We start from the raw sequence: 25,335 nt of genomic DNA, 5'->3' as shown, positions 1-25,335 counted from the left end.
AATCTCATAGCTAGATTCACGTCGTCATCAGCGAAGTATACAGTAAGTAGAAAAAACCTCCCTTTCAGACCAAAGGGAAAGAAAGTTTTAAAGTGAGAATATAATTTTCCTCATGGGCATTGTCTACCTTAGAAAAACTACTACAGAACATGCCTGTGACTATAGACTTGTAGTTCAGGCCACCGAAGATTAGAGATGGGAAACGGGCACTCCCTTGACTTGCATCCTCTGGTCTGCTTTAACACAAACCAGGAGGAAAAGAAAGCTAGGCATCAGAAGCAATGGGTGGCAGGCCTATTAATGGCTGATCTGTACAGTGATCTGCCCTCAAGGAGACCCAACAGGCCAGTCCACTGCAGTGGCTTTCAATGTGGTAAGCCTGGGCTTCAGCAGAAGTCAGCTTGTGAAGAGCACTGGCAGCTCTGCCAAGAGTTGGATCACTGGACATGGACCTGCCCTGGAGTCGAAGGATGCCCAGGTCAGAGCCACAGATCTTATTGGCTCCAAGCTGAAAAGCCCTTCACTCAGCCCAACTTCCAAAGTGACCACTGCAGCTGAGGGGATGGTCAAGTAGGGTCAGCAACATTGCAGGCAGAACTGTAAATTTCTTGTTAGAGATGCCCCCTGCCTTTACCTGGCCAGCTCTCCTCCCAGGCCAGCCAAGTAATGAAAGTCAACAGAGTGCCTTCCCCTAGGAGGTTCACACCTCCCTTAGGATATACCCCATGTGAACAGATAGATAGGTCTGGGCCTCTTAACTTACAAGGCCTAAAGCCCACCAGATTATTATCAAGCCCCTTCTGTCAGGTTCTATTTGCCTCTCAATCAGAAAACTTAATTGTAGCTTAGACAGCACCTTTCTTAGCTCCTCTAATAATGACTCTGTCCTTTGTTCTAGGCCCTGTCTAGTGCACTTGGGCCTCATTCCTTTGTAATCATAACCTCTACTCTACCACCAATGGCTCTACTCCCAACCTGTGTGTACTGATGGTCCTCTTCCCCACTTAATGCTGTATAATTGTTCAAACCTGGTAAATGCCACTCTTAGGATCCTTGGTTACTATCCTCACTCTGTCTTTTATGACCTTGTCTAAATATGATCAGAGTCGGCAAACTTGGAAGGCTTCCATAGCCTTGGCAACTCATGACGACAGCCTAGGATGGTTACTGGCGCCATAAACTAGAGTGTCAATTTGTTGGGTCAACAACAGGAGCCACTGTGCACTTGCTCCTCATGTGGGATCTCTGTCCTTAATGTGCTGTACATTGTGATTTAATGCTATAACTAGTACTCAAACAGTATGTTTCACTTTGTGTTTCTATGAGGGTGCAAACTGTTGAAATCTTTATACGAAATTGATCTTCTGTATATAAAGAAAATTGAAAATGAATCTTGATGCAAATGGAAGGGGAGAGGGAGCGGGAGAGGGGAGGGTTGCGGGTGGGAGGGAAGTTATGGGGGGGGAAGCCATTGTAATCCATAAGCTGTACACTGGAAATTTATATTCATTAAATAAAAGTTTAAAAAAAAAAGATTAGCATGATATAAATATATACATTATTCAAACTTGATAGGCTATAATTGCTAATGTCTTATTAGTATAGAAGAAAATGCAGAATTCAGCAGAGACACAATGCAGATAAAGAACCAAGCAACAAATAATTCCTACTGTCTTTAAATATTTTAGTAACTATTCTTTGTTATCACTTTATATTTTGAGCAGTTATAAAATATAGAGCTACACAAATTATGCAAGAAATCTTTGGCCATTGAAATCTATTTATCAGTGCCATTCTCTCCAGTTCCTAATCTGATATTTTAATTTTTTTATTTTATTTTTGATAGGCAGAGTGGACAGTGAGAGAGAGAGAGACAGAGAGAAAGGTCTTCCTTGGCCGTTGGTTCACCCTCCAATGGCCGCCGCGGTAGCGCGCTGCGGCCGGCGCACCGCGCTGTTCCGATGGCAGGAGCCAGGTGCTTCTCCTGGTCTCCCATGGGGTGCAGAGCCCAAACACTTGGGCCATCCTCCACTGCACTCCCTGGCCACAGCAGAGAGCTGGCCTGGAAGAGGGGCAACCGGGACAGGATCGGTGCCCCGACCGGGACTAGAACCCGGTGTGCCAGCGCCGCAAGGCGGAGGATTAGCCTGTTGAGCCACGGCACCAGCCTAATCTGATATTTTATGCTGTGTCATGGGTTAATAATTAAAGGATTAAAAAAATCATATCAAATGACTTGAAGTTTTGGACATTGAACTCTAGTTTATCAGTGACATTCTCTGAAGTTCCTAATCTGATATTTTATGCTGTGTCATGGGTTAATAATTAAAGGATTTAAAAAATCATATCAAATAGTTTATAGTGTAAAGTCAATAGTCGCTTGATCAATGTTTTGCAATACTTTACAACATATAAGAGATATGAAGGGAAACTTTACTAAATGTAATGGTTTATTTATAAGTGATTAAATGTTTAGTTTCATATAAATTAGTGACTTGGTTCCAAGTCTCTATTTAAATGTGGAGTGCTGCTTTAACTTCACTCCTCCCATATGTCATAGATATTTATATAGGCAGTGGGGCATTGACTTCCTGTTATCCCTCTGAAGGCAGAAGTAATAAGCAGAGTGTGCTTGGCCAGAGGAGGGAAAGGCCATGGATCCCAAGCATCAGCGTATGGCATTAAATGATGGTCACTTCATTCCTGTACTTGGACTTGGCACCTATGCACCTGCAGAGGTAAGTCTAGCTGTTGTTCTGTGGTTGATGGAACAAAAGAGAGTTGACTAGGAAGGGTGCAGCATGACATGAATGTGAAGTCAGCCCGCTCCTGTGTGACTGCAGGACTCACTTAATTCTCCATTTCCCCAAGCTGGAGCTATTTCATGCAGAAAATTGAACTTAGTCACAGTTTATTCTGTGTGACAGTCAGGTCCTGTGGTGCTCTGCTGATGAACAGGATTTTCATGCTGCTTCTTGTTTCCATTTACTTCTTGCTTTGGTTAAGGGAAGTAACCCCACTTTCAACAAGACTGCTCACTTGCCTGTTATTTCTCTACAGTTGGAGAAGATTTTTTTTTTAGCATTTAAAAAATATTTCCTCTTTCCAAAAAGGATGATACAGAGAAATTTTTGTCACTATGCAGAAAGAAAATGCATAGAACATGAATAGGGTTCATGCTGTTCTGCTGTGGGTTAACCTTGAGCACTACAACATAATCACTAGATCTGAATCAAGTAGATATTCCATTATACTACTCCTACCTCTGACAAACTTACCTGAAAGAATATATGGTATCGAGTTAGAGGAAAATGGGAATCCAGTGAGATGAGAACAAGGCTAAATTATTCATTGTTGTTATCAAGTGTTGGACTTAAAGGAAAATAGTGTATGTGTGGGCCATGAAATAAAAGAAGTCACCATGACTTACTCCCCATGTAGGACCTCTGTCCTTAATGAGTTCTACTATGAGAATAAGCTGCAAATCGAGTCCTCAAATTGTACTCTATATGTTGTGTGTGTATGTGTGGTGCAAACTATTGAAATCTTTACTTAACACAGAGTTGGTCCTCTGTATATAAAAGCAAACTAAAGGCCGGCACCGCGGCTCACTAAGCTAATCCTCCGCCTGCAGTGCCGGCACTGCAGTTTCTAGTCCTGGTTGGGGCGCCAGTTCTGTCCTGGTTGCTCCTCTTCAAGTCCAGCTCTCTGCTGTGGCCCTAAAAGGCAGTGGAGGATGGATCGAGTGCTTGGGCACTGCACCCGCATGGGAGACCAGGAGGAAGCACCTGGCTTCTGGCTTTGGATTGGCTCACCGCGCCGGCTGTAGCAGCCATTTGGGGCGTGAACCAGCGGAAGGAAGACCTTTCTCTCTGTCTCTCTGCCTGTCAAAACAAACAAACAAACTAAAAATGAAGCATAATGAGGAAGGGGATGGGAGAGGGAGTGGGAGGTAGGATGAGAGTCAGGTGGGAGGGTGGGTATGAGGGAAAGAACCACTATCTTCCTCAAGTTGTACCTTAAAAAATGCATTCATTAAATAAAATCAAGCACTGAAGGGTTGAGGATGGGTACATCATTATATTCCTACAATGTATCTATGGACTACATTGAATCTGTTCTCTTTGTATTATTATTACATTAACATGAAAAAATAAAGTATAGGAAATACATGAACACTGTTAAGGCAAATTGGCACACTAACATCTTCTGATTACATAGTTGTATGGCAATGAACTATTTAACACAAACTTGAACTACTATTTTATGCTTTTGTAATACTTAAGGAAATAACTGAAGTACTTTTGGAAGACTCATGCCAAGACAAACTTTTCTTTTTTTTAGAAGATTTGTTTATTTATTTTCAAAGTGAGAGAGACAGAGAGAGAAGAAAGAGACACAGAGACTGACTTTCCATCCTCTGGTTCAGCCCCTAGATGGCCCCAGTAGCCATCCATATCTCCCACATAGGTGGCAGGGGCTCAAACCCTTAGGCCATCTTCTGTTTTCCCTAGACCATTAGCAGGGACCTGGAATGGAAAGTGGTGTCCATATAGGATGCTGGCATCACAGGTAGTGGCTTTATCCACTATGCCACAGTGCCAGCCCCATACTAATTTTTCAAAGTGAAGTAATGTGAAGGAGAGTAAAAGATCAAGGACACCAGATAAATTCTTGGTCATGGTAAATGAGTGAGTGTCCTTACATCTATGAGAAGTAGAATGCTGGTATCAGCAGAGGGTAGTAGGACCTACTATGTGCTTCATTGTTATTTCATTGCATAAAGGGATCCTCTCAAATTCTTCACATAAATGGAAAAGTTTTTGTTCCATTTATTTGTTTATCATTTACCAAATACTTTCAAATCTTTACACAATTTTTAAAAGCTAATAATTTTAAATTTAACTGTGTATATCTTACCAAAAATAAAAGGGCTATTTTATGAAGTAAAATTATGTTAATAATCATTTATATGATGCAATAAATTTCTTGTGTAAAAATACATACACAGGGGGCCGGCCCTGTAGCATAGCAGGTAAAGCTGCCACCTGCAGTTCCGGCATCCCACATGGGAGCTGATTCAAGTCCCGGCTGCACCACTTCCAATCCAGCTCTCTGCTATGGCCTGGGAAATCAGTAGAATATGGCCCAAGTACTTGGGCCCCTGCACCCACATGGGAGACCTGGAAGAAGCTCCTGGCTCCTGGCTTCGGATTGGTGCAGCTCTAGCCATTGCAGCCAACTATTGAGTGAACCAGCTGATGGAAGATCCACCCCTCCGCCTCTCCTTCTCTCTCTGTGTAACACTTTCAATAAATAAATATTTTTTTAAAAATAAATAAATACATATACATTGTGTGTATGTGTGTGCATGTGTGTGTATGGCCAGTATTTTTAGTTAGCCTATTTGGTGGGTGAAGCAGACAGAATGGATCTGTATATTAGCATTAACATAATATCCTGCTGTCCATTGAACTGTCTATTTTCAGACTTGTTCCAAATTGGCAACATATTTCCTTCATTGTTCCAAATAGTTCCTAACTTAATTTGGATGGTGATGTCTGCCTGTGCAGACAGTAGACTGTATGCATTTCTGCTTTTATTTCAAAGAATGGAATATGTGTGTGGTATAGCAGATGGGATGTATGTAACCAAATCTCAATAAAAAAAAAATCTTAAGAATGGAGACTCTAAATAAGCTGCTTTCTTTACAGATAAGTTTTCAAAGGTCCTTAAATTCAGTTATGACACAACTGGATGTATTCTGTTTACTTAGACTCATAGAAGCTTGCACTGTATTTCTTCTATTTTTCATTCCATTCAATTTTCCCATATTAATTTCCTTTGTGAACTCTATACAAATGACAATTTTGCTACTAACTTTTTTGCTGTGTCATTTGAACTATTCCATCAAATAAAAAAACTGGCATAGTTCCCGAGGACCTTTGACACCAGTGACACCTTTGACACCTAAGGAAAATATATTTTTGTGAAAATCATTGATGATGTCTGAGCTATTTCAAATCACTTGGGTTTTCAAATAATACTTTTGTCTGCTTATTTAGGTTCCTAAGAGTAAGGCTACGGAGGCCACCAAAATCGCTATAGATGTTGGTTACCGGCACATTGATGCTGCTTATGTGTACCAAAATGAAGAGGAAGTAGGTCTGGGCATCCGAAGCAAGATTGCAGATGGCACTGTGAAGAGAGAAGACATATTCTACACTTCAAAGGTACAGTATACTCAATGTAAAGTTGGGCTAACTAATGAAATGCTATAATTTTCTGGTAATGGTTGTTCTAACTTGTGAGATAATTGTTCATTGCTGCTTTTATTTTCATTTATTCTCTCCCATTCTGTCAAGTGTCTCTTCACTGTGTTTCTTTGGTGTACAAGCATGTTACCTTCTTAAGATCTCATCTGTCTATTTTTACTTTTATTTACTTGAGTATTACACAAAAAGTCTTACACAAAATGTCATTCCCCATTCTCAATGTCTTGCCATTGTTCTCCCGTGTTTTCCTTTAGTAGTTTTATAGTTTCAGGACTTAAGTTTAGAAACTTGATCCATTTTGAGGGTATATGTAAGATAAGAGTCTTTTTTCAAATTTCTGCATGTGCAAACCCCATTTTCCCAACACCAGTTTTTTAAGCATTTATCCTTTCCCCAGAGTATTTGTTTATTATGTTTATTAAAGATTAGTTGGTTATAGATGTGTGAATTTGTTTCTGAGGCTTCTATTCTGTTCCATGGATCTATTTCTAAACACTACGATGATATTTCTTTCATTGTCATAGGCTTGTAGTATGACTTGCCATCTGGTATTGTGATGCCTCTGGATTTGTTTTTACTTGTTTGTTTAAAATTCCCTTGGCTCTATGAGGTAGTTTTTGTTACCATATTCACTTTTAAAGATTTATTTTATTTATTTGCAAGGCAGAGAGATTTTTCCATCCACTGGTTCACTCCTCAAATGACTGCAACAGTCTGTTTGGGCAAAGTAGAGTTCAGGAGCCAGGAATGCCATCTTGGTCTCCCTCATGTGTAGCAGGGTCCAAGTAGTTGGGCCATCTTCTTCTGTCTTCCCACGCATAATAGCAGGGAGCTGGATCTGAAGCAGAGCAACTGGGACTCAAAGTGGTACTCCCATATGTGATGCTTTAATGCAGATGGTGGCTTAACCTGCTGTACCACAATGCTGGCCCGGGCATATTAGGACTGCTTTTTTATAGTTTCAAGAAGAATATCAGAAGTATTGGTGGATATAGCATTGAATCCATGAATACCTTTGAATATCATGGACATTTTGATACTTTTAATTCTTCCAATCTATAATCTGAAGATTTTTCTTTTATTGTGTGTGTCTTCTTATATTTCTCTCTTTTTGTAATTTTCATTATAGATATCTATCATTCCCTTAGTTAAATTCATCCCAAATTTTTTAACTTTAGCTATTGTAAAAGGTTTGTTCTTTAAATATTTATTTATTTACTTGAGAGATAATGTTAGAGAGAGAAGGAGAAACAGATAGACAAAGAGGTCTTTTATCAACTAGTTTATTCCATAAATGGCTGAAACAGCTGGAGATGGGCCAATCCAAAGCCAGGAGCCAGGAGCTTCTTTTGGGTCTCCCCTGTGGCCCCAGGGGCCCAAGCACTTGGGCCATCCTTTACTGCTTTCCCAAGCCATCAAAAGGGAACTGGATCAGACATGGAGTAGCTGGAACCAGTACCCATATAGGACGCCAGCACCACAGGTAGAGACAATCTACTACTCCTCAGCGCCAGCCCCAAGGTTTGTTCTTATAATCAGATCGTTGTTGGTGAATAAAGATGCTGTTGATTACTGTGTGTTGATTTTTGTATCCTTCAACTATTTGTATCCTCTTTTCAGTCTAATAGTCTCTTGGTTGAGTCTTTTGCTTCCCCTACATATAGATTCATTAGATACATAAACAAGGGTAATTTGATTTCCTCCACTCCAATTTTTACTACCTTGATGTCTTTTTCCTGCATAGTAGATTTGGCTAAATTTTCCAGAACTATACTGAATAAAAGTGGTGAGAGTGGATATCTTTCTGTGATGTCAGGTTTTAATGGCAATGCTTTCAGCTTTTCCCTGTCAGTTGGTTATTGGCTGGAAGTTTGCCACATATTGCCTTTATATCCACATTTTTAAAGGGTATTTTATCATGAAATGATGTTGTATCAAATGCTTTCTCTGCATCTGTTGAGATAATCATATGATTTTTGTCCTTCATTTTGTTGATGTGATGTATCTCATTTATTGATTTGCATATGTTGAACCATCCCTGCATTTCTGGGATGGTCTCATTCGATCAGGGTAATTGATCTTTTTGATGTGTTGTTAGAGTTGATTTGTTTCTTTTTGTTGGATATGTTTGAATCTTTGTTCAAAAAGGATATCTATGTTCAACAGTTCCTTTTTATGTATCTTTTCTGGTTTTGGCATTAAAGTAATCTTGGCTTCACTGAATCGGTTTGGAGGGTTGTCTCTGTTTTAATTATTTGGAATAGTTTGAGAAGAATTGGTATTATTTTTTCCATAAACGTTTTGTAGAATTCAACAGTGAAGCCATCTGGAACTAGTCTTCTCCATTTTAGATTTTCATTACTAAATCAGTCTCAATTTTGATTAGTTTTGTGTTCAGATTGTCTATATCTTTATGCCCCTAAATTTTGTGTGTCTAGAAATCTATCAATTTCTTCTAAATTTTCCAAATTTTTGGAATTTAATTGTTTATAATTATTTCTAGTGATTCTTTGTATTTTTTGTGGTATCATTTGCAATTGCTCCCTTTTCTTTTTTAAAAACTATTTATTTATTTATTTGAAAGAATTACAGACAGACATAGACAGAATGAGATAGGGAGGAAGAGAGAGAGAAGGAAGAGATAGGAGGAGACAGAGAGGGAGAGAGAGCTATCTTCCACGGCTGGTTCACTCCCAAGATGGCCACCACAATGGCCAGGCACCAGAGACAGAGCTTCATCAGGGTCTCCAATATGGGTGGAAGGGCCCAAACACTATGCCATCTTCTGCTGCTTTTCTCAGGGTATTAGCAGAGAGCTGGATTGGAAGTGGAGCAGCAGAGACAAAAACTGGTGCAATAAGGGATGCCATCACGGGTGGCAGCTTTGCTTGCTACACAATTTCAGTCCCAGTAAAAGCTCCTTTGTCATCTCTGATTTTATTGAGTTGAGTCCTCTCCCTAACTTATTTAATCTGGCAAATGGTTTATCAATTTCTTTTTCCCCAGAAGATAGTTCTTCATTTCACTGACTTTTTATTGCTTTTTTATTTTCTTTTGTTTATCTCATTCCTAATTTTTTTTTTATTTCTTTCCTACTAATCATTTTGGTTTTGGTTTGCATTTGTTTTTCAATGTCCTTGAGATGCAGTGTTAGATTCCTTATTTGAAACATTTCTACTTTTTTTTTGAATTAGGCAATACATAATGTAAACTTTTCTGTTAACATTGCTTTTGCTTTTCTAAGTTTTGATTTGTTGTGTTTGTATTTTCATTACTGTCAAGAAATTTTAATTTCTACTTTTCTTTCCTCTATGACCCAGTGCTCATTCAGGAACATGTTGCTCAATCTTCAAGTATTTGCATAATACCTAGAATTTATTTTACCTTTAATTTCCTTCTTCATTTCTTTAGGTCATAAAAGATACATATGAGGCTTGTTTTATGGTCTAGAATATGCTCTATACTAGAGAATATACTATGTGATTGTGGAAATAATGTGTATTTTGCTATTGTGGGTTGCAATGTTCTTTAATGTCTATTAGGTCTATTTGGGGTACAGCTTAGATGATCTCTCTCTCTCTCTCTCTTTTCATTTCGTTTTGTCTAGTTGACCTATCTATTGATGAAAGGTGTTTACACATGTCCTCCATACTACTGTCCTGGAGCTTGTGTGTTTTTTTAACTTTTATTTAATAAATATAAACCTCCAAAGTACAACTTTTGGATTATAGAGGCTTTTTCCCCCCATAACCTCCCTCCCACCTGCAACCATCCCATCTCCCAATCCCTCTCTGATCCCTTTCACATCAAGATTCATTTTCAATTATCTTTATATACAGAAGATCAATCCACTAACATTTGTTTTATAAAACTGGATGACCTGGAATTAGATATACACACATTTAGAACAGTCAAATCTCGATAAATTGATTGCTTGATCATTAGATGTTGATCTTCTTAAAGTCTTTTAACAGGTTTTTTTTTTTTTCATAAAGTATGTTTTATCTGATATAAGTGTAGCTACTCCTGCTATATTTGATTTTGGCATGCATTGATTTTTTTTTCTGTCCTTACTTGTAAAGTGTGTTTCTTGTATTGAACGTACAGTTAAATGTTGATTTGTTATTCACTCAGTCTATGATTTTAATAGGGGAATTTGGTTCACTTATATTCAAGTTTGCGGTTGATAAATGAATGTTTCATTCTGTATTTTTTCCATAAAATTTTTGTAATCTTTATTTTGAATATAATTTGCTATTTCATTAGTAGTTCTTCTACCTCCATTGTTTTATTACGCAAAATGCATTGTTCTGTTTCTGTATGTAGTACATCCTTCAGTGTAATTTGCAAAGCTTGCTGGGTAGTGATGATTTCTTTTCATTTTTACTTTTCTTGGAAGTCTCTATTTCACCTTTGTTTACGAACGAGAGTTTCTTGGAGTAAAATAGTGTGGGTTGATTGGTTTTCTTTCTTTCAGACCTTTGGCTATATCACTTTATTCTCTCCTGCCTTGCAGGGCTTCCATGAAAATTTCAGTCAACATTATGGGACTTTCTTAAATGTCAACTGGTCATTTTCTCTTCCAAATTTTAGGACATTCTCATTATGTTTTACTTTTCAAAGTTTGATTATAAGATGCCCTTGTGTGGGTATTTTCCGATCATGCCAACTGGGATTCTATGAGCTTCCTGTATGTGGATACCCATATGTTGCTCCAAAAAGGGGAAGTCTACTAGCATTCTTTCATTGACTGAGTTGTCTTAGCCAATCTTTTCTCAACACTCCTTCAGGAATTCCCAAGACTTATCCATTGGGTAGTTCAGTGGAATCACACAGATCCCTAACATTGTTTTCATTCCTTTTATTTTTTTTCTTTTAATTTTTATGACCTGAAATGTTTCAAAAGGTCTCTCTTCTTGAACATATATTAATTCTTCTGCCTCTATAGTCTGCTGTTAAGGCTTTCCATTTTATTTACTGAGTTCTTCATTTTTATTTCTTCTGTTTGGTCCCTCTTTTATTACCTCTATCACTTTGCATTTTGAACTCAGGCAAATATAACCTAAGCAATGTCATTATCATTACTTGATAAAATATTTAGCTCTGGTGTAATAATGGATTACTATATTAATGAGTAATATCTACTTAAGTGAAAGAGGTCATGAAGAAGACATGAGGAAACAGAATATCCAAAAAGAGGGGAGTATTTTCCTTCATTGCTTCTCACTTCTTTATGTGTTAAGACTTATTATTTATGTGAATGTCAAAGTTAAAAGGAGAGAGAGAGAGAGAGAGAGAGAGAGAGAGAGAGAGAGATCTTTCATCTACTGATCACTCACCATATGGCCAGAATGACAGGAACTGGGCCAGGCCAAAGCCAGGAGTAGTGAGCATCATTCCGGGCCTTCCATGTGGGTGGCAGGGAATCAAATTTTCAGGTCATCCTCCACTGCTTTTCCTAGGCCATTAGCAGGAAGCTAGATTGGAAGTAAAGCAGCCAGGACATGAACCAGCACTCATATGGGATGGTGGCACTGTAGGCAGCAGCTTTACGTGCTATGTCATAATGCAGGTCCTGGTGCTAATCACTTCTCATGTAATAGAAAAATGTCTCAATATTAGATGAAAGAAAGCAAATGCATTCATTCAGCACAACTTCCACAATTTAATCCCCTGCAGCTTTGGTGCACTTTCCTTCGGCCAGAAATGGTCAGACCAGCCTTGGAAAAGTCACTGCAAAAACTTCAACTGGACTATGTTGATCTCTATATTATTCATTTTCCAGCAGCTCTGCAGGTAGGCAGCGACCATCATTTAATTTATTTCACTTTATTTGTGAGCATAACCATCATTTCTATGGGTGACTAAATGATATTAATAATTTATTAAATTGTATAAGTTATAGAAACTGCTCAACTAGTTTAATCAATAGAATTTATTTGATTGTGGACTTCAAGCCAGGAGTAAATATACATATTTGAAGTCACCTTAACAAACATCTGTTTTCATGTCAATAATTTTCCACTGTACTAGTCTGGTTTTATTTAATTTTTGTCTGAGCCATTTCATTGGTGGCATTTATAGCTCTTGGTTATTTCACAGCTCATGGTAATAAACATTTGGTAACTTCTGCTAATTGTCTAGTACTAAAATTATTATTGGACAGAACTTTGATCCATCTTCTGCAGTGGAAGTGACTGCTGTGTGATCCACATGTTTTCAGCAAGTTGAGGAATACTGACTGCTTAGTCTGGGTCAATATTACAATCCATTATTGGTGGAAATCAAGGCCATGAAACTCTTGATTTTCACAGTGAAAGAGTCATTTCAGTATGAGGAGGGCAGAGGAAAGAGCAGAAAAATACAAAGTAGCATAAATTAATGAGATTCCTTAATACACATAACTGAGAGGAAGTCGATAGCTTAACATGACTTTTTACCACTTCTTATGTATTATCCATGGCAAATATAAGTATATGGAATTTTGCTCAAATGTTTGTTCAAAGGCTATAGGGTGGATATCTGAATAAGGTGAAATATATTAAAAAATGATTGCTTGTATTCTAGCCTGGGGAGGACATTATTCCAAAAGATAAAAATGGAAAAGTAATATTTGACAAAGTGGATCTCCGTGCCACTTGGGAGGTGAGTACTTGGAGGAGTGAATAGAAAGGAGGAATCAAGAGGGCTCATTACATCAAAATTCAGCTGAAAAGATTGGGACATGTGTTATTAGATGTAAAACTCCATGCCCTTTGTGGCAGTTAATGTAATTCAGTGGTTAGGGTGGAAGACAACAGTGGAATGTCACAGGAAGAAGCAGAAAGAATTAGGGCAGTGAGGGCAGGAACATCTTCCCATTCATGTTCAATAATTTTTCTTGTTTCCTAGTGGACACATGAATTCATTTTTTTCACTGCCACTATATTTACCTACTTACTAGTTTCTGTTTTGGCCAGTTAGTGCCCATTAGCTTAATATAATCTCTTGAGAATGTTTCTTTTAACTGTGTTAAATGCCTTTACATTGTTCTAGCCAATCGTGGAAATATTTCTTCACAATCTTTTCTCCCAGGCCATGGAAAAGTGCAAGGATGCAGGACTGGCCAAGTCCATCGGGGTGTCCAACTTCAACCGCAGGCAGTTGGAGATGATTCTGAACAAGCCAGGCCTCAAGTACAAGCCTGTTTGTAACCAGGTGAGGAATCAGCCTCCTCTCCTTCTGTTCTGCATTCCCTCCTTCTCTTGCTACTCCCAAGTGTTCGTTTGATCTCTACTCTTCTTCAACGTTCTGTGTGGGACAGAAGATTCACATGCAGAGACTCTGTATGGAAAGACAGGGAGTACTCTCCAATGTCCATATATTTGTTAATGTCTCAGTGAAAACGTGAGCAGACTTTAGTGCTGAAATCTGTGTAAGAACCTGGGAGGTAAAGATGATCTAGAAAGGCTGCAGTCAAGAACCAAACCGCAGCTGGTGCCGCGGCTCACTAGGCTAATCCTCCGCCTTGCGCCTTGCGGCGCTGGCACACCGGGTTCTACTCCCGGTAGGGGCGCCGGATTCTGTTGTGGCTGCGCCTCTTCCAGGCCAGCTCTCTACTGTGGCCCGGGAGTGCAGTGGAGGATGGCCCAAGTCCTTGGGCTCTGCACCCGCATGGGAGACCAGGAGAAGCACCTGGCTCCTGCCATCGGATCAACACGGTGCGCCGGCCACAGCGCGCCGGCCGCGGCGGCCATTGGAGGGTGAACCAACAGTAAAAGGAAGACCTTTCTCTCTGTCTCCCTCTCTCTCACTGTCCACTCTGCCTGTCAAAAAAAAAATTTAAAAATTACAGAGTGAAAGTAGAAGATACATGATAAAGGTTTCTGCAGTGTTGAGAGACCTGAATCTTTCCCTTTGTTATCTCTCCTTTTTGCACAGCCTTACATATAACAAAACTTAATTGGAGAAAATGAGAATAATCTGGAAAAGTGGGAAGCAGTTACCTACTTATGGTGACAGTGTGGTGGCCAACGTCAACACTCACAGAATTTTAAAAAACTTAAGCTGATCATGTTCTTGAGCCTATCTTAGTCCACCTTCCTACCTGCTTTTGGCCATCAAATCAACTATTTAAGCACATCTAATCTGTGCCTAGTTTCATTATGTAACTTAGTATCTAACAGCCTTTACCTACCCAATCATGGCCTTGACTGGAAATATGGATTAGAAAAACCTAGAACTTGTGTATTTAATGACCTGTGACTCTGATCTTCAATTAAAAATATTACAAAATTACCTTACCAGAAGACTGATGTCTCCATGCAGAGTGAAGAGCCTTACAAATCCCTTTTGTGATCTAGAGCTCTGGTTAAGGCAATCAGTTCTGCTAGCTGAGCAAAAGTTCCTGGGGGCAGAGCACGCTTCAATAACGTGCCATGCTGTAACTGTTGCATACCCTGAGAAGCAGGTCCTGTCTGACAAAACTGTTTCTGTCTGTGAAACAAACCTCATCTGCATTAGTCAGGGGGCTTTTAGGTCCCTTCTGCTGGCATAGATCAAGACTATAGACTTGATCTATAGTCTCAGTACAGGAGTGGAGGGGACCACTTTCCCCTGGAAATGGCATTAAAGTAACTGGGTTTAGAGTAGAGCAATGCCTTATTTTTTTTCCTGAGGGTTTTCTAGAAGGAGGACCTGATATTTTAGTATTCTACTATCTGTGAGCCAGTGAAAGCCCTTTTGCTCTAATAGAGAATTTATTTGATGTGAGGTATAAAGGGCGATATTTTGCCCCAGTGTAATTCTAGATACCTCCTCTGTTAGCAAGGCGGCTGCTGCCATTGTCTTTAGGCAGTAAGGCCATCCTTGTGCAACCATGTTTAATGTTTTAGAAAAGTAGCCCACAGGTTCCTTAACAGGTCCCAGATCCTGAGTTAACTCTCCTAAGGTGACTCCCTGCCTCCCAGTGATGTACAGCTGGAAGGGTTTCTCTGGGCTTGGCAGTCCTAGCACAGGGGCTTTAGCCATAGCATCCTGTAGCTGAGCAAAGGCTGTGGTTTGCTCTTTCCCCCAAAGGAGGGGGCTCTGCTTTGGCTGCCTGTTAAGAGCCTGGTTTAGAACTGTGCTATTTCCCTGTATCTAGGAACCTGTAACCTGATAGAGAAAAGCTGGGACTGCCTGGAGTTTGCAGAAGTAGGAATTTGCTGCATGGCCCATATCCTCTCTGGGGCTGGTTTTCTCTTCCCAGGGGAGAGGATAAGGGTTAAATAATTAACACTCTAATGGACTAGCAATGCTTTGTTTTCCTCCAGATACCTAGTAGCTAGTTTTGCTAGGAAGTTAAGCCAATGTACAAGACTAGAGTCTCAGGCTGGGAAAGGAGACAGACTAACAAATCATTTACATTTAATCATCTACATTATGGATTATTGTGCACCCCCCTCAAGAGATAGTCCCTTTAAGTCCTCAGTGAGGACCTGTCCAAATAGGTGCAGGACTATCTGAGTTAGCTGTTACTGAAAGCCCTGTTTTTAGGAACAGGCAGGGAGGGCTTTCTCTAAGCTTAATACTATTGGATAGACGTTTAAGGCCTGGCTGGGTGTGTGAGGCCCAGACCTATCCAGGGGGTGCTGGAAGAGAATTACAAGAGATGCGAATCTCCTTTAAGGGAGGCACCCTGTTGACTTGCATTACCTGGCTGGACTAGGAGGAGAGCTTTAATAGGAGGCTGGTAGAAATAGGCAACTTGTGTTTCACTGACCCTAGGCCATCCCCTCAATAGCAGTGGCTGGAGCTAGAAGCTGGGCAGAGGCTGGGCAGAGCTAAAGGCTTTTTAGCTTGGGGCCACAAGGTCTGCGGTTCTGAACCAGGAGTCCTTCGACACCCAGGGCAGTTCTGTGTCCAGTGACCATGTTCTTGGCAGAGCAGACAGAAGGCAGTTTCTGTCATGACAGCTGCTTGCCCAATGCCCTGGCTCCTTATATCAGCAGCAGGTGCTGTTTGGGGTGCACTGGCCTTGCTGGGTCTCCTTGACGGCAGATCACCATGCAGAACAGCCATTATTGGCCTGTTGCCTATCCTTATATCACTCCTGCTGCTAGCTTGTTTTCAATATTGATTTTATTCCAATTTTTATTATTATAACAACTTTCAAACAATCGGACAATTTGCAGGAAAAATGCAGACTTTCCAACGTTTCTCACTATAACCAAAAATGTTTACCACTTTTCATGTGTCAAACGTTAGTAAGCATACATGAGTATGTCTTCATATATCTGTGCAATATTTTGCTGAACCTCATGGCGCTATGTGGTAAGCATGACTATCCATCACTACAGACCTCAGAAACAACTCTTGATTGACGATGCTGTCCCACTTAGTTATAGTTTCATTATTGGATCTAAAGGAGTTAACAATTATTCCCTCATGTAATTTAACATCCGTCCATACCATGTTTTTTTTTTAATTTTTGCTTCTAAATATTTTCCATTTTGAGTACAACAAAATAGAAGTTCATGCATATAATTATGTTGTGTTTCTAACTTTTTTCCGAGAATAGTCAGTATTCTTTTTTTTCTTGGATATACTGACAGATCTTGACAGGTGTCTGGATTTGTCAGATTATTATTACATAATAATAGATAACTTGTTTCTCTACTTCAACTCTATAAATTATAATTAAGGTTTCAGTGTTTTGGTACATTAAGGTTGAAGATTGTTTTTCAAGAAAGTGTGCTTAGAATGGTGTATTCACCAAATTTTATCCCAAGAGAAGCACAGAATGGTAGGTTTTCCCACGTTTAATGATTTGTCTTTTGATCATTTCATTAAATTATTCAGAACCAAATGTCTTTTGTGTGAACATATTTTCACCTACAGCAATTACTAGTAATCTGTTAGGCGATAATATTCAAAAAAAGGATGCAGTATTAGTTAATTTTTTCATGGGTGATTTTTTTGTCCTTGTCTTACTTTGGGTTTTTTAAATAATTACATGCATTTTAACTAAGATTTTTGCTTTTTATACTTGATGTTTACAACTTAAGTGAGTCTAAATGATAATTAATCCTTAAAGGCAGTATTAACTTTCATATTTTCCCTTTAATTAGAATGAAATTATTGTAATAATAACTATTAGCAGGGATAAATATTTTTCCCTCTCTCTCTGTGTGTCTCTCTTTTATATATATTCAGAAATACAAACTTAGGGGTTTTTATTTACTATATGTGTTATAATTGGCCTTATCAATTATTCCTTGGGATGCTTAAATCTACTCCCAATAAATCACTGAGATTCCTACCATTCTGACTTCTTCTTGAGTCTTTTTTTTAAGGATTTATTAATTTATTTGAGAGGCAGAGTTACAGGGAGCTGGAGAGACACTGAGAGAGAGGCCTTCCATCCACTGGTTCCCTCCCTAATGGCATCAATGGCTAGAGTTGGGCTGACCTGGAAGCAGGAGCCAGCGCTTTCTTCTGGGTCTCCCACATTGGTGCAGGAGCATAAGCACTTGAGCCATCTTCCACTGCTTTCCCAGGCTGTTAGCAGAAAGCTGGATGGGAAGATAGCAGCCAGGACAGATCTTGGACCCATATGGGATGCCCAGACTAAAGGCGGAGGCTAAGCCTACTACACCACAATGCTGCCCCCCCTCCCCCATGTGTCTTTGAATTTATTTTTTATTTTCAGGCAAAAATTCCTTACTTGTGGGCTGAGATTACAGTATAATGCATTAAGCTGGTAATTGTGATGTGGGTACCCAATATTGGAGCACAATTTCAATTCCATTCACACACCTGGGAAAGCAGAGGACAGTGGCTCAAACACTTGGGCCCCTGCTACCCATGTGGGGGATGCAGATGGAGCTCTAAGAAAGCCTAGGCCTGGCCCAACTCTGGCCATCTGAGTCATTTGGGGAGTGAACCAGCAGATGGAAGATCCCTTTCTCTCTCTCTCTCTCTCCCCCACCCCACTGTGGTGTGTGTGTCTGTGTGTGTGTGTGTTACCACTAACTGATTCATTGTCTTTAAAAATGAATAAATTCACAAATATTTGAAACAAAATAAGAGATCCTTAATTTTGCTGTTATCTGTTTAAGTTTCATGTTTTATTTTTAAATTTAGCAACTTTTAAAGTGTCCATTTATATTAATATTTGCATGTCATGTATGCTGAAAATGTGTTGTCTTGTCTCTCTGCAGGTGGAATGCCATCCTTATCTCAATCAGAGCAGACTGTTGGAATACTGCAAGTCCAAAGATATTGTTCTGGTTGCTTATAGTGCTCTGGGGTCACATCGAGAAGCAAATTGGTAAAAGTAAAACGAAAGCCCACCAAACACTCTTTTGAGGAAATATTTTTGGTTGGAAACTACTCAGTTCTATAGTCAAGTGGCTCAGCAGGAGGGGAGAACGTGCGGATGATGTTAATGCTGCTGGACTAAGGAGCACGTCTGAGAAGCACTGGTCTAGAGTGTGTCCCTTAGTCAGTTTTGGAAGCCCCCCAAGAACTGCATACTCAGTCTTAGGAGTTCATTTTTCTGCCTTTCCTTCCAGGGTGGACCAGAACTCCCCAGCTGTTTTGGAAGATCCAGTCATCTGTGCCCTGGCAAAAAAGCACAAGCGAAGTCCAGCCCTGATTGCCCTTCGCTACCAGCTGCAACGTGGGGTTGTGGTCCTGGCCAAGAGTTTCACTGAGAAGCGAATCAAAGAAAATTTTCAGGTGATGAGCATGTGGGGCTGGAGGCATCTAGGACCCACACATGTGCTCCTTTGCAAGATGTCAAGACACTCGGGGGTCACGATTTTTTTTCTGTCTCTGCTCATGCATTTAAGATTTGTCTCCATCACTGAGGCATAACAGCTAGACAGAATTATGACTCAACAGAAAACAGAGAATCATGTTTCAGCATTAAATTGCCAATATAATCTGTAGCCTGCTGCAAGTGACAACCTTTGTTCATTTCCTGCAATAAGGGAGTTAGATTAGGTGATTTTTGATAATAAACTGTTATCATTGTATTTTGTGCTGCTGAGAAAATTCCTATATTTGAATACTCAAATTTTTAGCCATTGATTTTTATAACTTTTTAAGCACTTATTCATTCTTTGACATTTAAAAAGATTGACTGTGTCTGAATTCTAAGAAAACATTATTAATCATTAGATTTTGTAGTTGTGAAACAAAGCACCTTCCAGATAGAAGATTATATGAAAGGAACTTTTTAAAAAAGATTTACTTATATATTTGAAAGTCTGTGTTACAGAAAGAGAAGGAGAGACAGGGAGAGAAAAATCTTCCATCTGCTTCTTCTGGGTCTCCCAAATGAGTGCCAGGGACCAGGGAGTTGGGCCATCCCCTGCTGCTTTCCCAGGCCATCAGCAGGAGTGCTGGATTGGAACTGGAAAAGTCAGGACTTGTACTGGTGCCCATATGGGTTGCCAGCAAGTCAGACAAAAGTTTATACCATTAAGCCACAGCATTTCCCTGAAAAGAACTTTATATCTCATCATTATGTGGTTTGGAAATTAGTCTAAGCTCAGGCTCAACTCACCTAAGTTGGGTTCTATGTTGGGCTCTCTCAGGTACTTGCAATCAACTCCCTCACACAGTTGTAAATAGGAGCACTCTCTTCCAGGATTTGCTGAACATAGTCTGGGGTGTCTCAGTCCTCCTACAGGCACTTTTTCATTCTCCATCCAACAATGTAAAGGGAATAAGTTTATACCTGCAAAGCCTTCTCAGAACTGGCAAGCTATTGCTTCTGGCGAGTTCTACTGACCACTGAACAGGCCAGGCCACACTGAAATGGTGCAGTACTGGATATTAGATCCAAAGGGCATGGAGTCAAGCACAATGAAGATTTGGAGGATATTTCTCTAACTAATTACCACATTTATGTATTCTGGACCCTATTTTCAGGTTGTGATACATTTGTTGACATATGTCCTCAAAGTTTATACCAGTGTTTTGGTTATCTTCTTGGTGTATTCTCATGATCAAAAGTTCCTACTCTTCATATCCTTAAATTTTCTGCATTTGTTTGCAGCTGATGTGTGTCATATCTTTTTCTATATTGAACACATGACAATATTCTGCTACATTATCTTTGAAAGTGCCCTTCTAAATTTGATCTTTAATTCAACTGGCATCTTTTTCAATGCTATGTGAAACATCTTTAAATAGCAACAAAGATACACTTACAGGTTTAAAAATGCAGTCACAGAGATTTTGGAACACTGCTAAGGATGTCCGCAGCCCATATTGCAGTGCCTGGGTTTGAACCCCATTGTGCTGTAGATCTACTTTCTTGCTAATGCACACCCAGAGAAGCAACAGTTTATTACCAAACTGCTTTGATCTTTGCTACTCTTGTGAGAGATTCAGATGAGGTTCCTGGCTCAAGGCTTCTGCCTGCCATCATCCTGATTCTTGCAGACATTTTGCACATATACTGGGAGAGGGGAGATCTATGTCTTTCTGTCTCTGAATTTCTCTCTGTCACTCCATACTATCCAACTTTGACACATCAAAGTCTGTCTACCCTACATACACAAAGTATATTTCTGCCTTCACTCTTCCCTTCAATGGATTCATTTTCTTTTCTGTAGTGTCATCATTGCATTGGAAAATGAAGAGCTGCATTCCGGAATGTTAACAATTTTTCTAAATCCTCATATTTAAACAGGGCTTGGCTATTCTTTACAGAAATATCTGTTATATAAAAGTTTATGGTTTTATAACTTTTCAACTTCCACATAGACTACTTCTTTAAGTAGTTGCATAATATTGCATTGAAACATTCCATTACTTTTTATAAGCCTTTTAAATACTTTTTTCTTTTATCAAATTGTCACATTTGTTTTGTGATTTTTTTCTTTCCTTCCTTCCTTCCTTCCTTCCTTCCTTCCTTCCTTCCTTCCTTCCTTCCTTCTTTTCTTTCTTCTTTTTTGTTAAGGTGAGGGCAGGAGAGTGTGAGGGAGAAGGAGGGCGAGAGAGAGAGAGAGAGAGAGAATCTTCCATCCACCATTTTATTTCCCAAAGGTGCACAACAACCAGAAGAGGCAAGGCTACAGTCTGAGTACAGAATTCAAATCAGGGTCTGTTACGTGGGTGGCAAGGTCTCAAGTACTCAAGCTAACACCTGATACCTTCCAGGGTGCACAATAACAGGAAGCAGGAATCAGAAGTGGAGCCAGGGCAGGAATCCATTCTGACAGAAGACATAGGTGTCCCAAGTGACTTCTAAACTCCATAACCGAATGTCTGCCCTGAGTAGTAAATTTGTAGCAATGTTTAGGTTTCCTATCCACACATTTCTTTTATTTATGTGTTCTTTTTACAAAATTAACAAATTTTATACCTTTTTTCTTTTTTTAACTTTTATTTAATTAATATAAATTTCCAGTGTACAGCTTATGGATTACAATGGCTTCCCCCTCCCATAACTTCTCTCCCACCCACAACCCTCCCCTCTCCCTCTCCCCTTCCATTCACATCAAGATTCATTTTCAATTCTCTTTATATACAGAAGATCAATTTAGTATATATTAAGTAAAGATTTCAATAGTTTGCACCCACATAGAAACACAAAGTGAAACATACTGTTTGAGTACTAGTTATAGCATTAAATCACAATGTACAGCACATTAAGGACAGAGATCCCAAATGAGGAACAAGTGCACAGTGACTCCTGTTGTTGACCCAACAAATTGGCACTCTAGTTTATGGTGCCAGTAATCATCCCTACGCTCTCGTCATGAGTTGCCAAGGCTATGGAAGCCTTCCAAGTTTGCCGACTCTGATCATATTTAGACAAGGTCATAAAAGACAGGGTGAGGATAGTAACCAATGATCCTAAGAGTGGCATTTACCAGGTTTGAACAATTATACAGCATTAAGTGGGGAAGAGGACCATCAGTACACACAGGTTGGGAGTAGAGCCATTGGTGGTAGAGTAGAGGTTATGATTACAAAGGAATAAGGCCCAAGTGCGCTAGACAGGGTCTAGAACAAAGGACAGAGTCTTTATTAGAGGAGCTAAGAAAGGTGCTAAGCTACAATTAAGTTTTCTGATTGAGAGGCAAATAGAACCTGACAGAAGGGGCTTGATAATAATCTGGTGGGCTTTAGGCCTTGTAAGTTAAGAGGCCCAGACCTATCTATCTCTTCACGTGGGGTACATCCTAAGGGAGGTGTGAACCTCCTGGGGGAAGGCACCCTGTTGACTTTCATTACTTAGCTGGCCTGGGAGGAGAGATGGCTAGGTAAGGGCAGGTGGCATCTCTAACAAGAAATTTACAGCTCTGCCTGCAGTGTTGCTGACCCTACTTGGCTGTCCCCTCAGCTGCAGTGGTCACTTTGCAAGCTGGGCTGAGTGAAGAGCTTTTCTGCTTAGTGCCAATAAGATCTGTGGCTCTGACCTGGGCATCCTTCGACTCCAGGGCAGGTCCATTTCCAGTGATCCAACTCTTGGCAGAGCTGCCAGGGCTCTTCACAAGTTGACTTCTGCTGAAGCCCAGGCTTACCACATTGAAAGCCACTGCAGTGGACTGGCTTGTTGAGTCTCCTTGAGGGCAGATCACCCTTTTTTCAATAAGGCATTTGTATATATTGATCCACAGAAACCTGATAACTTTTATAGTGCAGTTTTTAACTTCCTGTTTTGAGAATTTTCAAGTGTAAAGAAAATTTCTAAAAATAAGGCATTGTAAACCTTTTCCTAGCTTCATCAATTATGGAATCATAGACTTTCAAAAATTTTTTCTCATTATCATTGTTTTTGAGTATTGCCATTTATCTATGGATAGTTCATATGTTCCAAATAGTATTTTTTTTTTGCTATTTAAAGTTCCTAATATTATTGAATGGGATCCACTTTAAGTAAGTTCCTGTGTCCTTTGCACACAATATCATTATGTTTGGACAATTGCTGTTTCTAACTATGTTGGAGAAAAACCTTTTTGTCATGTTAACTCTTCATTATTGGAATATAAAAATCTGACTGTATCAATAAATTTTCCTAAATTGTCTTATATATTTTACATTCTTCTGAATCTTGCATGTACATGACCCTATATACTGTAAATAATTTCAGCTTTGATTGCTCTTTTATACTTCCTTTTATCTGTAGTGTCAAGTAGCTTCAGTATATCTTATCTGGTAATGTGTTTCTATCATTTTTCACCTAGTGCTTTTTGATGGTCTGAGTTGCTTTTTATATATGTCAAAACATTTGAAAACTCTTGATGCTTTCCAGACTGACAAAGAAGCAGATAAACATAACAGAATTTTCTACTTTTCTAATAGGTATTTGAATTCCAGTTGTCTTCAGAGGACATGAAGGCCCTGGATGACCTCAACCAAAACCTTCGGTACCTTACAGGCAATTAGTAAGTCACATTGCTAAATGCACTTCCTCCATTTGTTTTCTTAGGAGGAATGTAGGGTGGGTATTAGCCTCTATTCTCCATATATCCATGGACATGAAAAGTGGGTTCACCAATGTAACCTAACTAAATATTTGCAAAACGATGTTTTCTTCCTCTTCTCCCAGACTTGCTCAATTCTTATCAGATTGGAGCATTTCCAATAATGGGAATGTCCAAAGTACAAGTCCTTTTTCTAATCAGTATTTTGTTTATTTCATAATCATTTATTTCAGAATCCATTAAGATATCTTGCCTTCCAATGGAATATATAATTATAGTAATAGACTCTGGAATATATTCATCTCTGAGTTTATTAATGTGCAAATTGAATCCTCATTTTTATTACTGATACATATTTGCTGTGTTTTCTGTTCAAAATAATATTGAAAGTTTGAGAGTTTGGAGAAATGCAGTATGAACTTATAACAGTGAATTGCCTTTTATTTATATTAGTAGGTTTATTTGACATCACTTTATTCCTGAAAATTGCACACTTAAGTACATGAAAATTAAATAAAGACATTTAACCTACATTTTAAAACAAACCAATACTAATTTCAGAAGCCGTGAAAGGTTACTAATAGGACTATTTTCTTGGGAAATAAGACAGAGCAGTGTTACCATGATAAAGTAAAATTTATTTTCTTAATAAATTTAGATACATCAGTTCTAATGGAATCATGTGGGAAAAATCCACTTTATTAATACTCAAATGACTTTGGGTTATGCCAAGAAAAATGCCAAATGGTCCTTAAGAACCAGTGATATTCATTTTAAGTATATTCCTGGAGTATACTAAAATAAGTCTTTTTTGGGCTGGGTCAGTACTTTACTTCCTAAAATAGCTTCTTAAGTTTTAGAATAACCCTGGTTATAATCCTGGTCTGTAATGCATAAATATCGAACTAATAATAAGTATATAATATAATATATGTGAAACTATTTAAAGAAGTATGAAGAATTTCAATTTGGGACATCCAAAGTTTGAATGTGATGAAATATATTTACATAAAATTATGCTTATAAATATGTTGGATTTTAAAACTGAAAAGACAGCAAACTTATTCAGTTTGATTCTAGTACTAGTGACACACAAACCACTTCTTTAGTCTTCTAGAAAAGTGGTCACTGAGTTTAGATTCTACATTTTTCTCATTGTAGTGCTACTGGACACCCAGAGTTCCCATTTGCTGATGATTATTAATACAGAGGCCTTTCCCATGTTTCAAGCACAAGCTCCTGTAAGTGGATCAAGATGCCTGTGACATCGCAGACGCTGGTGAATGGGCATGTCTCTCCTGGTTGATCTTTACTGCTTAGCAATCTACACTCAGCTAGAGCTTACCCACAGAAAATAAATCATGTCAGTGAAATTGTGTCCTTTAATGAAAAATTAAATAATATTGATTTATTAAAGTTACCGCTGACCTTATTACCTATATGCCTTATTTCTGACTCCTGAGTCCCTCTAACTTATTTGACTGGAAATGTGGATGTTTGTGGTGAGAGAGGAGAGCAACCAGTTCATAGATGTGTCTGGGAATGGGGTGTGGAAAGTTGTCAGTCAGTAGAGCACTTGGCAGACATTTCTGTCATATTTTCCCAGTGCTTCCCTGCACAGAGCCCAGAAGGAGAGGCAATACTGCAAG

General features: G+C 39.1%; 1 protein-coding gene across 1 annotated transcript; it reads left to right on the top strand.

Annotated features, from left to right (window-relative positions):
* Positions 1-2,441: 2,441 nt before the first annotated feature.
* On the top strand, positions 2,442-25,118 carry LOC133773893 (prostaglandin-E(2) 9-reductase-like). Its single transcript, XM_062211438.1, has 9 exons — positions 2,442-2,738; positions 6,066-6,233; positions 11,955-12,071; positions 12,843-12,920; positions 13,350-13,472; positions 18,458-18,567; positions 18,812-18,977; positions 23,565-23,647; positions 24,848-25,118. The coding sequence occupies exons 1-9, from the start codon at positions 2,655-2,657 to the stop codon at positions 24,888-24,890; spliced, it is 972 nt and encodes a 323-aa protein (XP_062067422.1). The 5' UTR covers positions 2,442-2,654; the 3' UTR covers positions 24,891-25,118.
* The last annotated feature ends 217 nt before the right edge of the window (positions 25,119-25,335 follow it).

Source organism: Lepus europaeus, chromosome 14 (genome assembly GCF_033115175.1).
Source record: "Lepus europaeus isolate LE1 chromosome 14, mLepTim1.pri, whole genome shotgun sequence".
In the NCBI taxonomy this organism is placed as follows: domain Eukaryota; kingdom Metazoa; phylum Chordata; class Mammalia; order Lagomorpha; family Leporidae; genus Lepus; species Lepus europaeus.
The sequence above is the reverse complement of the archived record's forward strand: the minus strand, read 5'-3'. Positions and strand labels throughout refer to the sequence as shown.